Below are 17,429 nucleotides of genomic sequence, written 5' to 3'. Positions count from 1 at the left end.
TCCTTATTGGTTCGGTTTCGGTTTCAGCTTTCCCACACTGAAACCGACTCAACCCGAACCAAAACCAAGCCGAACCGACCGATTGACACCCCTATGTAGGTGTGTGGATAGGATATCATACAAGAGGGGCAAGGGGGTCATTTCAAAGGGGAAAGAGAGAGATGGACACGTAGGGTGCTAGCTTACGTAATCTTTTCCCATTTCTAATACCTTTTTGTGGAGAAATCGCAACCCTGGCTTAGCTCATGGGCTAAAAGGTCCAGCCCAGAACGGATGGATCGGGCTCACGGGGATCATACTTTCGGCGTCGGCCTTGTGGTTCCAGTCGGTAAAGTTTCCAGACATTCACAGTTGAAATGGAAAACAAACTTCATCAGCATTTTTTGGTTCCCTGCGACTCTTTTCTGCATCTGCCTCCAGAACTGCAACCCATTTTCAAATGAACCCCATCTGAGAAGAACACCCAAAACCCACCTCTCAAATTCGCTCGACGATCTTCTCGTTCAATTTGCAGCGGCGATGGAACCAGACGTTAGCATCGAGAGCGGTTGCATGATCAGAATTGCTGTTCTACCCATTGGTTCAATCCCACAAGTGCAGTTGAGGGATTATGTATCGATTTTGGTCCGTCACAACAAAGTCGGGCTCTCCGCCATCAGTTCCTTCTACACGGAGCATCAGAAGAGCCCCTTCGCTAACCAGCCATGGGAGACTGGTAGCCTTAGATTCAAGTTCATGGTCGGTGGATCACCTCCTAGTCCGTGGGAGGATTTCCAATCTGACCGTAAGATCCTCGCCGTAATCGGGATCTGCCATTGCCCTTCTTCGCCGGATCTCGATGTTGTTGCTGAGCAATTTGCAACAGCATGTAAGAGATACTCTTCTGCCCTTGTTGAGAGGTGCTTTGCATTTAGCCCTGGCGATTCTCAGGTGCATTTCCCTGTTTTGAGTTTTATTGACCTTATTTGTTAATTATAGCTATGAGTTGAATGATCATGATCAATGAAATGCGAAAAAGCTTAAATGGGCCGAATTTTAGTTTGGCTGTATTGCTCGAACTTGGACCAAATATTAGAACACTTTCTTTCTAGTGGTATTTGTGCTCTGTGATCTTGGAAAAAATTGCAATTTCTATGGGCATCTAAAGGAAATGATACTGGTTAATGTATAGCAGGGATGCAGGATTTTGTTTGGTTCGTGTTTATAAGTTCTAGATATTACATAGAGCAGTGAAGTGGTTTCTTAATTTTTTGTAGTCTCCAAGTGAAGAAACTGAACCCAATTTAAAACTTGGGATCCTGCAATGTTACTCCTTGTCAACAATCAAATAAAATAATTTTTTATAGTAGGCTATTGGCTCACCTAGTACCTTTGGCAATAGAAGGTTTTGGCACCTTGCATGTGTTGCTCGCCTTAACAACTAACCATTATTAATTTCAAGGGTGGAGTCATGTTGTTATCTTAGTTGTAAAATCAAAATCCGGTGGCAAGGTTCTTAAAGAAATGTATTTATGGATTTCCTGGAATGCTATGCAACTTGGATGCCATGATATTTGGTGATGCCGTAACTGGGGGGCTGGTGGCTTACATAAAATCTCTGCACCTGTTCTCATAGGAGACATTATGAAACTGCATTTGGTAATGTAATTATGCAACAGGAAACAGGCATTTGGATATGTTTGATAATTTGATATACATCTCTTTTTAGACAATCTACAAATCAAGCTTGACAATTTGATGAATGACTCTGATGCACCTGACATGGCGAATCTCTCTCTCTCTCTCTCTCAATTTTTTGAAGTGTATTCATAGGACGTGTATCTCCACCCTTAAATGGTTTCATTTTGACGTACAGATCAGTTGCAGTGTTTTTGTCCACAGTCCTGCTGTTAACTCACAAATCTCTGTAGTTGTCTAGTTTTCGTTGTTGGGCAACACTAATGTTAATCTGTGATCCATATTGTGAGTCAATGTCACAAGACCTTTCTTAAACCTCCCCCCTTCCCCCAATTGCCACTTTTTATCCTTCGAATTCTTTGCTTCTATCTCTTGCCTGTTTAACTGGTTCCTATGTTTTTTCTGTTACAGCTAGAGGATGGTGGTAAAAAGGGGAACAATATAGTATTGTTTCCTCCCGCTGATAGGCAAACTCAGGAATTCCACTTGCAGACAATGATGCAAGACATTGCTGCTTCGTTATTGATGGAGTTTGAAAAATGGGTTCTTCGTGCAGAATCTGCTGGAACTATTCTGAAGACACCGTTAGATTCTCAAGCCAGTCTCAGCTCTGAGGAGGTTTATGTTTTAGGTGTCCTAAGGATTGTTAATTGCATTTTTCTTTTTGGGTTTCCTTTCCCATTTATTTCATTTATCTTGAAAAATAAAAATCATCCTCAGCATTTGCTCCACACTAAAAAAGGAATTCTCATATTGCTAAACTGCAGGTGATAAAGGCCAAAAAGCGTAGACTCGGGCGGGCACAGAAGACTATAGGGGATTATTGCTTGTTGGCAGGCTCACCTGTTGATGCCAATGCTCATTACTCTACAGCATTAGAACTTGCCAGGTTGACAGGGGACTTTTTCTGGTATGCTGGGGCAATGGAAGGCAGTGTATGCGCCTTACTGGTAGGAACATTCTCTGGGCTAGAAATATTAGAAGGCTGGTCTAAGTCTGTCAGACAGACTCTAGGATGCTACTCTGGTAGTGCATATGTAAGGGCATGGCGATGACCATTAATAAATTGATCAAGCTATCACCTATGCTATGCCCTACTTGTACATATTGGATTATTCTAGCTGTCTTATCTGTTGGAAGCATTTAATGCTTTAGGAAACAGCCTGTACAGGTTATATTTCTAAGATACACTAGTACGTTTGATTATATATCCTTATTAGGACCTATGTCAATGGTTGGTCCTGCCTCCTGCAGGCTATGTTCTGTTTTGTGTCCCAATTTGTAATTTTCTACACACTACTCAGAAATGGCCCTCTGTGATTGTGTTATGAATTCCTTGAATTTCTTGTGTTAAAGGTTGATTTTTTTTTCTCCGGATATCAATCTGTTTCAAGATTTATGAGTTGTGAGCCAGATCATATTAGATTTTAGTTGTGTTAAGCTTGTTATTTTGTTTGTTTTGTGATCAGATAGACCGGATGGGCCAAAAGGACCCAGTTGTAGAGGAGGAGGTGAGGTATCGTTATAATAGTGTGATCCTTCATTACAGAAAGCCTTTCATGCAAGACAATGCTCAAAGGTGATTGAGGCTTCCATTTGCTGATGGATATTCTTGATGGTGTAACTGCATCTTTCTAAAAATAATATAACCTAGGTGTCTGGTATGATTTTGGTCTTTCTTAGATGCTATGTTTTTCATGTTCATCTTGCCTTTCCTCTTGTTTCAATAAAAAGAACAAAGAAAATACAGTCTGACTGCTCATTAATTTTAAGTAATCAAAACTAAGAACTTTTCATTTGTTCTCACAACCATTAATGGCTGTACTTTCATCATTTATAAATATCCTTTTCACTTGAAAAAGGCAATTTTATAAACTTTGGTTTTGAGTGGGTGGGAATCATTGAATTAGAATGATTCCATACACGTAGAGTAGCTCCAACAGGTGGCCAGATGATCGGAAGTTATAGTTTATAACAATAGCAATGAGAAGTAATATGGTTCTAGTGGAAGGCTCAAAAGAACTATGGAAGACAAAAAAGGACTTGGCTTGTGAGAAAATGACATGAGAGTTTATCATTTATTGAAAGATATGGAATGGTGGAACAGCATTTTGTAGCTGATGCCAAGCAGTTTTGGTAAGGCTTTCTCAAGTTGCTTATTCAAGCTTTATCACATGAATGGGTACAAACTAGGGAATTCAACCATTTGAATGTTTCAAGTGTAATTTTATTGCATTACCTAAGTGGGTGAGCTTGTGGCGCAACGGTTATGTTGTACATTTATAACATGTTGGTCACTGGTTCAAAACTTGGAAACAACATCTCTTGCGAAGCAGGGGGTAAGGCTACGTACATTTGCCCCTCCCAGACCCTACAATAGCAGGAGCCTAATGCACTGGGTTACTCTTTTTTTTGATTGCATTATTTGACTTAGCTCATTTCTCATTAAATTAGAGGTTTTGAGGTCTATTTCTTGATACAATGTGATACTTCATCAAGAAAATACTTTTGAGATGTTGAATAGTACGTTATTATAACTAGGATTATGACTTGGTTTACTTAGACTCATGTAAGAATTAGGACTCCTACTCATATAAGGACTAAGACTTCCATCTTGCTATAAATAAAGAAGGGACTTGCCCACTAAGGGATAAGTCCAAATTCCACAAATCTACAGGTATTAGAGCAGGTTTTCTCTTCCTAAAACCGCTCACCCTCCCATACCTGCGACAACCCCTTTCCCACCACCTCTCTTCTCCTATGCCAAACCTATCATCACCCATCACCTGGCCATACCTGCGCTGAACCTACCTATTCGCTGCCCTCTTCTCCAGCGAAAACAGAAACCAGATCCATACCCACAGTAAATAAGATGAAGGAAGAATTGGCTGCAACTACCTGTTGATTGCAAATTGTTGGCTAGAAAGGAGTTGTAACTTTTCTTTGTAGCTTTGATGTAGTTGGGCGTTGGGTTTAAAATATCTTTTGATTTGATTCCGTCTTTGCTTTCCTTTTTAGAGTTAGAAGTTAGTTTGGTAGTATTCTTATTTGAGTGAGATTTTATTTCTATTTTAGATTAGATGAACTATTTGTTTCAGTTTCAAATAGGAGAGTAGGTTTATTTTCAGTCTTTAAATAGAGTTATTGTACCCAACTGTGTTTTTTGAATTGAATGAAATTGAAGAATATTTTGGGTGAAACCATGGCTGCCGTGACTGCTTCCCCCCTCCCTGCCTCTCTCTGAAATTTTCTAATCTCTTCTCTTCCATTCTTCTACTTCCCCTTTATTTCTTCTTCTTCCTCTTTAATATATTCTGGTTTTTTCCCTTACCCTGTTCTGGGCGACAGTTGCAGCCCTAGCTTAGAGGATCGATCTCCCTAGATACCCCTCAGATGAGCCTGAGATTTAGGGCGTGAGAACCTCTCTCCTAGGCGACCTGAACCCTGGAGTTTCAGCCTCAAAGGTCTTTTAAGTGGTGGGGAACAAGACCTGCAACAAAGCTGAACCCAAACCTGCTGCCAGATTCAGTTGCAGGTTTCACAATGATCTGATTTGGGAACTGATGAGGCAAAATATGTCCCCTTCCTCAGCACGGCTGAAGCGTGTATGCAAACCTGAACAGGACTGACCCACTACCTTGGCCCTCCATCAGGCTGTGTTGTCACCTTGGCCCTCCATCAAGCCGTGCTTCCGCCTCAGCTCTTTATCAGGCCGTGCTGCCGCCTCGGCCCTCCATCAGGCCGTGCTGCCGCCTCGGCCCTCCATCAGGCCGTGCTGCCGCCTCGGCCCTCCATCAGGCCGTGCTATCGCCTCGGCCCTCCATCAGGCCGTGCTGCCACCTCGGCCCTCCAACAGGCCGTGCTGCCACCTCGGCCCTCCATCAGGCCGTGCTGCCACCTCGGCCCTCCATCAGGCCATGCTGTCACCTCGGCATCTCATCAGGCCAGTGCTGCCACCTCGGCATCTCATCAGGCCGCGATGCCACCTCGGCATCTCATCAGGCCGTGCTGCCACCTCGGCCCTCCATCAGGCCGTGCTACCAGTCACCTTGGCTCGACCAACCTGTCACCTCGGCTCGGCACAGTCAAGTAATGCACCTGGAAACGTGCACACATCCACTCCTACATTCAATGGACGTGATCCCTGATTATGGGGGTAGGACTCTATCCACTACACGTCATCAGAGGCGTCCACCTCTTTCACGACTTGCACCTCCGAGATTAATGGAGAATAGTCCCAGAATATTCTCTAGAACCCGGAATATTCCCAGAATCACAGTGCCACTCCCCTCAAGGACTTTACGCCTAAACTGGACTCTCCACAAACGCCCCTTCTCTCTCCATCAACAGCCTATAAATACCAAGGTAAGCCTCCATCATAGGGGATCGATCAATCACTTCTTTTACTGGAAAAACTCTCTTGAGCATCTGCTGTGGAAAGATTTGACTTAGGTATCGGAGAGTCCCTCGTCGGGTCAGCCCGGCTCTCCCCTGTCATCTCTTCTGTGCAGGTCGGCCAAAGCACTAAGAACTGCAGGGAAGATCATCTGGTTAATTTTTGCCTCATCAGATTGACGCCGTCCGTGGGAACAGTTAAAAAAAGTCACGTTGGACCAATGCAATTAAGGAGTGAGAATGTCATTTCTTCTACGACAACATGAGTAAGATCCACTCGCGAGTTACCACTTGGACGTCCCCATTCTCCACCAATGGCAGAGCAGGAGAATGTCCCAGCAGAGACCCTTCCACAAGGACCCCAGCAAACCAGGCTTGATGTGCAAGTTGCCCAGGGAGAGGGGGATCAGCGCGAGCAGAACCCTCAGCTATCTCACCATGTCCCATCATCCCGGGTAACTCACCCAAACATGGAAGAGCAGATGCAGAGCCTGCAGCTACAGGTGTTAGTGACAAACGCACTGGTGCGGGACTTCATACGTCAGTTCGGCTTGGTACTTCCAGTGTCACAGACTAGTTCAGCTCAGCTGCTTAGGCCTGTTCCGGGCAGACAACTCAACGATGAATCTCCTGACAACAGTGTCACCCCTCAATCAACAGCAAGGAGGGGGTCGGCCAGAACGTCACACACTGTTCACTCGGTACCACCCCTCTCTCCTACCGAGGGGCGCAGGCAAGGTTCTGTTCCTGCCTAGAACGGAAGAGCTTGTCGTTCCGCGTGTCACTGGAGTCCAGAGACACATGATGCCCATAGATCCCTACCCCGGGTAGGAAGACACCAGCTGTCACCTCAAAGACTCACTAGAGGCGTGCATCTGCACGGAGAAGAACGGCAAAATCAACCCCATGGGGGTCAGACCTCGCACATTAGGCCGACCAGTGGCGCACCACGGCAAGGCCAGGATCGGCCTGGTGGTCACCAAGGCCGAGGAAGAAGCCCCAGAAGAGGTGAAAGGGCACAACGATCCCCGGATCACCAGGCCGAGGTGAGAAGGGGCGACCTAGAGAGTCGTATCCAGTGCTTCGCTGAGCAAGTAGAAGGAATGCAGAGGCAAAGGCACCCGGCCGACATAACTGTAACTCCGGCCCATAATGCACTATCCGACGAACTGATAGACGCCTAGCTGCCTCCAAATTTCGTGATACCCGTCTTCAATGGATATGACGGCACCACAGATCCCTATGATCATCTGTTGTACTATAGCTCGGCCATGACAGTTCATGGTAGGTCAGATGCCATTCTCTGCCTGGCCTTCGTAGCCTCATTAAAAGGAGCTGCACTAGTATGGATGTCGAACTTGCGGCCACGGTCTATCCGCAGCTATGAAGAGCTGACAAGAGCGTTCCTCACACGTTTCCAAGCAAGTATGAAGCAGAAGCAAACTACACAAAACGTGATGAACATGAGGCAGGGAGCGAGAGACTATAAGAGAGTTCCTTGCCCGATTCACCAAGGTGACACTGGAGGTAAAAAACCTAGAGGAAGGAGTGGCGTATAACACGTGCAACGGGGTAATGCACCCTGATCTAGTCCAGTCTCTGGCCCTTGACTTGCCAGAAACAATGCCCAAGCTGTTAAGACGATGCAATCAATATGCCAACATGGAGGAAATCTTGGCCGCCAGAGGGATAGGTGATCAGTCGGAGAAGGAGGAGAAAAGGACTCTGAGGCCTAGGGACGATTCTCGTGAGCCGAAGAAGAATAGAATAGATCGGCCGCTTGACACTGATGAACCCAAGCGATATAAACTTGATCGTTCCCGAACAAACCTGCTCTTAGAGATCCAAGATCAGAAGTATTTTTGCTAGCCCAGGCCAATGACAGCTAAACCAGAGGAGAGGAATCTCAACCGGTATTGTCGATACCACTGAGACCATGGACATGACACTAAAGACTGCAAGTCTCTGAAAAGGGAAATTGATGAGCTCATCAAGGCTGGATACCTCAACAAGTATTTGAAGCAGAAATATGGTGGGAACTGGCCCGAGCCGAGGAGAGATAATGCCAGGTCGAGCCGAGATAGGGTCGAGCCGTTTAAGGAACCAGCCACAGACCGAGCTGACGCTTGAGATAATCAGCCCATGGGTCCAGCTATTCTAAAAATCATGGGCGGACCCATGGCGGAATCAATCAGAAAAGCCAATGCCCACGTGCGGTTCGTATGCATCACAGAACAACCTGTCAAAGCCCTCAGAACGGATCCATTCATTACGTTCTCTGACAGAGATCTGGAAGAGTTGAACTGGCCTCACAACGACACTGTCGTAGTTCAATTAGTGGTGGCAAACCACCCATTCCACAGGGTCCTAATGGACGCAGGAGCCTCTGTTGACATCATGTCCTACGAAGCCTTCACAAAACTAGGGCTTGGCACTGGGACCCTAAAGCCAGCTCCAGGACCCTTGTACGGATTTTCAGGCACACCAGTAGAGCTGGAAGGAGTTGTAGACTTGCCCGTAACCATCGGACAGGGAGCTCAGACAGCCACTACTATGGTTTCTTTTATGGTTGCCAAGATTGCCTCACCCTACGACGCAATCCTTGGCCGACCTGGTCTCAATGGCCTTGGGGCGATTGTGTCCACTAAGCACATGAAAGTCAAATTCCCCGCCAGCAATGGAGTTGGTGAATGCAAGTCCAGCCAGAAGGAATCCCGGGAATGCTATGCAAACTTTATAAAATTTGTCAAGAAACCATGCTCGGGCCTAGCATGTACGGTAGAAATTGTTGATTGCCGAGATGAAAGCCTCCTGACCCGAGCCGAGCCAGTAGAACAACTGCTTACTGTCCCAATCACTGAGCCAGTAGACAGTTTTATAAGTAGATTGCATTGAAATCCCATCGATTGGGTGTTAGTCTTATAGATTTTATATTGTCAGCACCTTAGCTTCCATATCTCAGTTATTCAATTTTATTCACGGAGCGGATTAGATTCTATTTCGAAGCAATGTATTTGTCCCAAGTGCATGCCACACATCAATATACTATGAAGCTTCTCCCAAATATCTGGCTCTTCTAAGGAAACAAAGACCTTAACAATTAAGGCATAAAGATAGGCTACAGCTCGGCAACATCTAAGACCGAGTTACAACTTGGCATCATCTAAGACCGAGGTACAAGCTCGGCAGCATCTAAGACCGTGCTCAAGCTCGGCACTATCAAGACCAGACCCTAGTTTGGCAACTTAAACCCTTATGCAGTAAGGTATGCAAGCCCGAGCCCCCGGCTTAGCACCTCAAGCCCTTACTCATTAAGGCATGCAAGCTCGAGCCCCAGCTCGGCACCACAAATCCTTATTAAGGCATGCAAGTCCGAGCCCAGGCTTGGCACATCAAGCCCTTAGGCATTAAGGCATTTAAGCCCGAGCCCTGGCTTGGCACCGTAAGTCCTTACGCACTAAGGCATGCAAGCCCGAGCCCCGGCTCGGCACCTTAAGCCCTTATGCACTAAGGCATGCAAGCCTGAGCCCTAGTTCGGCACATCAAGCCCTTATGCATTAAGGCATTCAAGCCCGAGCCCCGGCTCAGCACCTCAAGCCCTTACGCATTAAGGCACGCAAGCCAGAGCACGGCTCAACACCTCAAGCCCTTACGCAATAAGGCACACAAGCTCGAGCCCCGGCTCGGCACATCAAGCCCTAACGCATTAAGGCATTCAAGCCCGAGCCCCGGCTCGGCACATCAAGCCCTTATGCATTAAGACATTCAAGCCTGAGCCCCGGTTCGGCACCTCAAGCCCTTACGCATTAAGGCACGCAAGCCAGAGCACGACTCAACACCTCAAGCCCTTACGCATTAAGGCATACAAGCCTGAGCCCTGGCTCAGCACATCAAGCCCTTACACATTAAGGCATTCAAGCCCAAGCCCCCGGCTCGGCACCTTAAGCCCTTACGCACTAAGTCATGCAAGCCCGAGCCCTGGCTCGGCACCTCAAGCCCTTACGCACTAAGGCATGCAAGCCCGAGCCCCGGCTCGGCACCTCAAGCCCTTACGCACTAAGGCATGCAAGCCCAAGCCTGAGCCCCAGCTCGGCACCTTAAGCCCTTACGCACTAAGGCATGCAAGCCCGAGCCCCGGCTCGGCACCTCAAGCCCTTACGCACTAAGGCATGCAAGCCCAAGCCTAGCTTGGCATCTCAAGCCCTTATGCACTAAGGCATGCAAGCCCGAGCCCAACTCGGCATGCACTAAGGCATGTAGACCGAGCAAGGCTCGATACCTCAAGCCCTTACGCACTAAGGCACGCAAGCCCGAGCATGGCTCGGCACCTCAAGCCCTTATGCATTAAGGCACGCAATCCAGAGCACGGCTCAACACTTCATGACCTTACGCATTAATTTATGTAAGCCCAAGCCCCGGCTTGGCACTTCAAGACCTTACGCATTAAGGCATGTAAGCCTGAGCATGGCTCGGCACTTCAAGACCTTACGCAATAAAGCATGCAAGCCCCAACCGCTACTCGGCACCACAAAAGACCTTAACGCAAGGGACATCAAAAGATTGAGCCCCAGCTCGGCACCCCTATGGCTAGTCCCAGGCTTGGCACCTCAAGAGCTCATAAGCTAGATATGGAAGATCAATTCCGAGCTCAGATAGGGAACGGAGCCACACTCAGACAACTGTACTGGTCCTTATTCTTCCAAAAGTTACTCATTTCGAGCCAGCTTAATGTATAAGAAAATAAAGAAAGAAGCACAAGAATGCTGAGAGATGACATCAAAACAAATTTTCCATTCAACAAAAAAAAGGAAAATAGCCCTCAAAGTACATCACTCCCGAAGGAGACATCTATATAAAAAAAAAAAAATATATATATATATATATATACAAGGCTAATCTCGGGGGGCTAATCTATGGGCCTAGCTCTTCACTTGGCTATCCTTCGAGTCGGATCACCTCTTCACCAACATCGATCGAGCCGTAGAGCTGCACCAAAGTAGCAGGGACGGGAACGCGCTACTCATAGTCCGTCAGATCATAGCCTAGCATCTTACTCGGGATGAACCGGATGGCATCGTTCGAGCCGACCTGAAACGAAGTAATGTTAATGTCAACCAACTTTTGACAAGCCTAGGGGTTCAACCACCTCTTTGACCTCTAGCTCGGCCCGGTGTTGCCTTTCCAGCTCGCTAACCCTAGCTGCGAGCGCCCTGAGTCTCGGACAACTCATCTTAGAGAGCATCATTCTCCTTCATCAAATTGCTGTTGGCATTGAGCTGCTTAGCAACCTCCTGTTCCAGCTCTCCAGTTATCAACCCGACATCATTGGCACGGACCTCCTCAGATCAGGCCATTTTTTTCTCAACCTCCAGTTGGCTTGTGATCTTGTGCGGCTCCTCATGAAGGCGCTTTGCCTCCTTCGCATTTGAACAAGCGACAATCACGTCCTCGAACCATTGAGCAGCCTCGGCTGAGAAAGTGAAGCAATGCGTTTCGCATTGAATTAAATGCTTTAGCAGATCGATTCAAACTGCTAGAGCGGGGGGCTGGTGATGAGGCAAAATATGTCCCCTTCCTCAGCACGGCTGAAACGTGTATGCAAACCTGAACAGGACTTACCCACTACCTCGGCCCTCCATTAGGCCGTGCTGCCACTTAGGCCCTCCATCAGGCCGTGTTGCCACATCGGCCCTCCATCAGTCCGTGCTGCCGCCTCAGCCCTCCATCAGTCCGTGCTGCCGCCTCGGCCCTTCATCAATCCATGCTGCCACCTCGGCCCTCCAATAAGCCTTGCTGCCACCTTGGCCCTCCATCAACCCGTGCTACCACATCGGCCCTCCATCAGGCCGTGTTGCCACATCGGCCCTCCATCAGGCCGTGTTGCCACATCGGCCCTCCATCAGGCCGTGTTGCCACCTCGGCCCTCCATCAGGCCATGCTGCCACCTCAGCATCTCATCAGGTCGTGATGCCACCTAGGCCCTCCATCAGGCCGTGTTGCCACCTCGGCCCTCCATCAAGCCATGCTGCCACCTCGGCATCTCATCAGGCCATGATGCCACCTAGGCCCTCCATCAGGCCGTGCTGTCGCCTCGGCCCTCCATCAGTCCGTGCTGCCACCTCGGCCCTCCATCAGGCCGTGCTGCCACATTGGCCCTCCATCAGGCCGTGCTGCCACCTCAGCATCTTATCAGGCCGTGACGCCACCTCGGTATCTCATCAGGTCGTGACGCCACCTCAGCATCTCATCAGGCTATGTTGCCACCTCGGCCCTCCATCAGGCCGTGCTACCAGTCACCTTGGCTCGACCAACCTGTCACCTCGGCTCGGCACAGTCAAGTAATGCACCTGGAAACGTGCACACATCCACTCCTACATTCAAGGGACGTGATCCCTGATCATGGGGGCAGGACTATCCACTACACGTCATCAGAGGCGTCCACCCCTCTCACGACTTGCACCTCCGAGATCAATGGAGAATATTCCCAGAATATTCTCTGGAACCTGGAATATTTCCAGAATCACAGTTTCACTCCCCTCAAGGACTCTATGCCTAAACTGGACCCTCCACAAACGCCCCTCCTTCTCTCTTCATCAGCAACCTATAAATACCAAGGTAAGCCTCCATCATAGGGGATCGATCAATCACTTTTTTTACTGGAAAAACTCTCTTGAACATCTGCTGTGGAAAGATCTGACTTAGGCATCGGAAAGTCCCCTGTCGGGTCAGCCCGGCTCTCCCCTGTCATCTCTTCTGTGCAGGTCGGCTAAAGCACCAGGAACTGCAGGGAAGATCATCCGGTCAATTTTTGCTGCATCAGGAACTATTGAGGCTTTTCGAGGCTAGATCTATAGCCGTCCTGCTGTTGCGATTCATTACCTGAAATCTCAGATCGAGACCAGCCCTGGATATCGAGATGTGTTGTTAGAAGTGCCCCTGGTCTACCGCCTTGGCTTGGAGTTCCATCGAGAAGAAGAAGACATGTTCTTCTTTTGCTTTAAAAGAATTAGTACCTATTATTACAGCTAAAACCCCTATTTTCTATGGTTGTGACATATTATTCCCCTTCTTTTTGTAATTCCAGAAAACCCCTCTTCTTCTAATTTTCTATTCCAGTTTGACCCTATTATCTATTCCCTCTCTTTCAAGTGCTTGAGTTGTTCCTGAATTTACAAGAATGCCACTACTTCTTTGAAAGCTGGTTTAGTTGTTAATTGTGGGCCCATAAGCTATCCGAGTCTGATTTTTGGAACCCGGATCCGCATCAAGCTTCCTCTAGTTGAATGGGAGTTGGTAAATGAAGTTGAACATATCCTTATACAACTGCTGACCATCAGTTTTGGAGTCTGAGGGTATTAACGTCTATTGTTGTGAGCTATTCCTTTTGCAGTCTTTTAGGGGGTTGTGGAAAAAGGAAAACTGGCATATTTTTGATGTGGAAGAAGACATTCCAAAGTTCACTCAAATTATAGACTGGGTCTGGATATTGTTCTCAAGGAGTTTCCAGATGCATTACTCTGTGCATTTGTGAGCTGTTTTATATCTTCATTGAGAGACTGACAATGTAGCTGATGCATATTTTCTATATATGGTTCTATCAATGTTCTAAATCTCGGTTTCGAGCATAGTTGTCCAAGTGTTAGGTGACGCCGACAAGGCATCACCTAGGCAACCAAGGTGCCCATCCAAAAAATAGCTTGACCACCTAGGCGGTGCCTTGACAGCTATGGTTTTGAGTTTGGAGGCTGGTTTTGACCTTGGTCCGAACCAAGATTTCACATGTTTTGACCAAAATCAGGTCAAAACCTGGTATTTTTTTTAGGCCAAACTCGAAACCTAGGTCTCGAGTCCCAGAAGCGGTTTTTTGTGTTGTCTATTATATACATTTTAACCTCTTCCATGAATTAGTTTCACAAAAAATCCACCCAAAATGGTGCACTAGCTCGTATTGTTTCGTCCATAGCCCCTGGTTGGTCCCATATCACTAATCATTCCCACCATCCAATGGCCGTATTTGCATCCTTTGGGACCCTGCAAAAGTCTCAATTTCCCTTATCTCTGCAACATCTCAACTTCTTCACTTCTCCTTATCTGACCCTTCTAATAGCTTTTACCTCTTGTTCTCTGCCATCTATGCCTCTAACCGACTACTGGACAGAGACCTTCTCTGGAACGATCTTTGCAATTTAGCTTCCCAGGTTGGCCCCCTTCCTTGGGGCATTTGTGGTGACTTTAATGTGATCCCTTTTTCCCATGAAAAGCAAGGGGGTGGTAATTTGAATCCTTCTAATAGTGATGCTTTCAATGACTGCATTGGGGACATTGGTGTTGATGACCTTCGCTGGTCTGGTTTGAAGTTCACTTGGAACAATAAAAGAATTGGTTCCTCCAGAATTGCTTGTAAGCTGGATAGGATGCTAGTTAATGAAGCTTGGCTCACCTCTTTTCCCACTTCCCATGCCATCTTTGAGCCTCCTTCCTCTTTTGACCACAACCCCATTTCCATCTTAATCGAGCCTTACACCTCATTTGGCCCTAAGCCCTTTAAATTTTTTGATATGTGGACATCCCACCCCGACTTCCTGTCAGTTGTCCAGTCCGCTTGGCTCAAACCTGTCCAAGCCCACTCCACCTCCCTCATTGCTTTGGCTGGGAAGCTAAAAAATGTCAAAGCTGATCTTAAGCTTTGGAATACTAACACCTTTTGGAACATTTCCTCTCTTGTTGCCTATTGCAGGAACATGCTCTCTATCATTCAGGTCCAGCTCCAGGCATACCATATGAACTCCTCTCTGGCTGTGGAAGAAAAGTTAGAATCTGCAAAGCTCCTAAACCTTCTATCCCAAGAGGAGAGCTTTCTAAGACAAAAGTCTAGAATTACTCAGCTTGGAGACTCCAACTCATCGTTTTTTCATAGATCCTTGAAGGCCAAAAACAACTACAACTCCATCTTTGAGCTCGATTCCCTTGATGGCTCCTAGGTCACCATAGTGGATGAGATAAAAGAGTTAGCTGTGAATCACTTCTAACATTTGTTCAATCCTCCTCTTCCTCCAGTCCTTCCATCCAAGATGACCTCCTTATCAAATTTGTCCCCCCCGACATGGCCCATATGCTTTGGTCTATCCCCTCAGATGAAGAGATCACTTCAGCTATCCATTCTCACAAAGCAAACAAAGCCCTGGGCCTTGATGGTTTTAATATGGGATTTTTCAAATTCGCCTGGGATATCATCAAGGAGGATCTGATTAAAGCAGTCAGAAGTTTCTTCTATAGCCCTAGCCAGATCTATCAGTCATACCTTTCTCTGCCTCATCCCTAAGCATTGGGGGGCAATCACTATGAATGACTTCAGGCCAATTTCTCTCGCAATCTCATTTATAAGTTTATTGCTTAGATCCTTGCCAACAGACTTAAGAAATTGATCCCCTTGTCAGCGTCAACGAATCAGCTTTCATCATGGGAAGAAGTATAGGAGACAACATTTTGCTTTGTCATGAGATTGTTAGAGGGTTTGAAAGGAAGGACCATCCTCCAGCTGCTCTCATGAAGATTGACATCCATAAGGCCTTCGACTCCTTGAGATGGGACTTTATTATTTCTGTTCTCAACAAGATGGGATTTCCTCCCACCTTCTCAAACTGGATCTTTCATTGCATTGCCTCCCCAAAATTTTCAGTTTTGATCAATGGTAGAGTGGTTGGGTTCTTCTCTCCTTCAGCAGGAATTAGACAGGAATGTCCTCTCTCGCCTTATTTATTTTTCTTTGCTATGGAAGTTCTCTCCAGAACTTTGCAAGTTGCCTCGGATCAAAATCTTATTGTCCCCTTCCATAAGTGCAAAGCTTTAAGACTTACCCACCTCGCTTTTGCAAATGATTTGATGATATTTTCAAAAGCTGATGTCTCATCCATTGATTATATTATGCACTGCCTGGATCTCTTTGCAATGATGTTAGGTCTTCGCATTAACCCAAGAAAATCTCTTATCTTCCTCTCAAGGATTTCAGATGCAGCAAAATCCTCCTTTCTGGAGAAAACTGGTTTTGAATTGGGGTCTCTTCCAGTCAGATATTTGGGGTTGCCTCTAATTCCAGCAAGGCTCACGGCTCATCATTGTTCCCCCATGTTGGATCTCATCAGGAAACGGCTTCAACTTTGGAAATGCAAGCTTCTTTCATTTGCTGGGTGCCTTGAGCTTATTAGATCTGTCCTCCAAGCCTCTTGCATCTACTGGTCTGGAATCTATGGGTTGCCCAAATCCATCTCTTTCAAAATTGGAGTCCATCTTTGCTGCCTTCCTTTGGAAAGGATGTGAATCCTCTAGATTTCTTAGCCCTTTAAGTTGGGCAGTGGTTTGTCTTCCCAAAAACGAACGGGGATTGGGTTTAAGGCGCATCAAGTACAAGGATGTTAACTGTGCGGGAATTCTCAAATTGATCTAGAAAGTAGTATCCAAGAACAAAAGTATCTGAGTGGAATGGATTTACTTGAATATGCTTAAGAATGATACCTTTTGGTCTGTTCGCTCTCCATCAGATGCTTCTTGGGTTTGGCGTAAAATGATATCTCTTAGATCCTTGGCCTCTACTGCCATTTCCTCTCGGATAGGTGATGGTTCCTCTACTTGTCTCTTGCTTGACCCTTGGCACCCTATGGGGATCCTATCTCATGTTCTCAGTGCTCGGAGCATTTATAATGTTGGCCTTACAAGGCTTGCTAAGGTTGCTGACATAGTATCTCATGGAACTTGGTCCCCTCCTCCTAGCTCCTCTCAGCAAATAGAAGAAATTTGGAATACTTTGCCTGGGCTCCCCTCTAGCACCCAAAGGTGTGATACTCTTCTTTGGTCCCATTCCCCCTCTGTCCGAACTCGGAGCTCCTTCACCCCTTGGCACAAGTTATTGTGGTTCAAGTACCACATTCCTAGACAAAGCTTCACGGACTGGAGTGTTTACAAAATGCTTGCCCACCCAGTCCTTCCTCATTCATCGAAGGATCCCTGTCTCCTCGCTTTGTTGTCTTTGTGGATCAGAGCCGGAGGACATTGAGCATCTATTCTTTGCTTGCCCTGTATCCTACTCCATTTGGAGTCTAGTCCTCTTCAAATGCTGGCCTTCTTCAAGAAGAATTCTCCCTTTCCACAGGGAATGGATTTGGATGGATATGACATTTCATGGGAAGATCATTTGTGACTTAGTGGGCAAGCTCGCTTTTTGTGCAGCCATCAACCAGATCTGGATGGAATGAAATCATAGAAAATGGACCTTCAACTCTCGGCCTCTTGAAAAGATTTGGAGCTCGATCTTTTTTGATGTTAAAGTTAAGATCTCAAAAGTTTCCTCATTTTGCCCCCTT

At 46.7% G+C, this 17,429-nt stretch overlaps 1 protein-coding gene across 1 annotated transcript in view; it reads left to right on the top strand.

The window, feature by feature from the left end:
* Positions 1-284: 284 nt before the first annotated feature.
* LOC122081901 (trafficking protein particle complex II-specific subunit 120 homolog) overlaps positions 285-17,429 on the top strand; it is a 55,691-nt gene continuing 38,546 nt past the window's right edge. The window contains exons 1-4 of the mRNA XM_042649290.1: positions 285-930; positions 2,089-2,295; positions 2,445-2,627; positions 3,147-3,256. Of these exons, the coding sequence (XP_042505224.1) occupies positions 520-930; positions 2,089-2,295; positions 2,445-2,627; positions 3,147-3,256 (911 nt within the window). The 5' untranslated portion in view covers positions 285-519. The remainder of the gene's footprint in view (positions 931-2,088; positions 2,296-2,444; positions 2,628-3,146; positions 3,257-17,429) is intronic.

This window comes from Macadamia integrifolia, chromosome 6, assembly GCF_013358625.1.
Source record: "Macadamia integrifolia cultivar HAES 741 chromosome 6, SCU_Mint_v3, whole genome shotgun sequence".
Lineage (NCBI taxonomy): Eukaryota > Viridiplantae > Streptophyta > Magnoliopsida > Proteales > Proteaceae > Macadamia > Macadamia integrifolia.
This window is presented reverse-complemented; position numbering and strand designations above follow the sequence as displayed.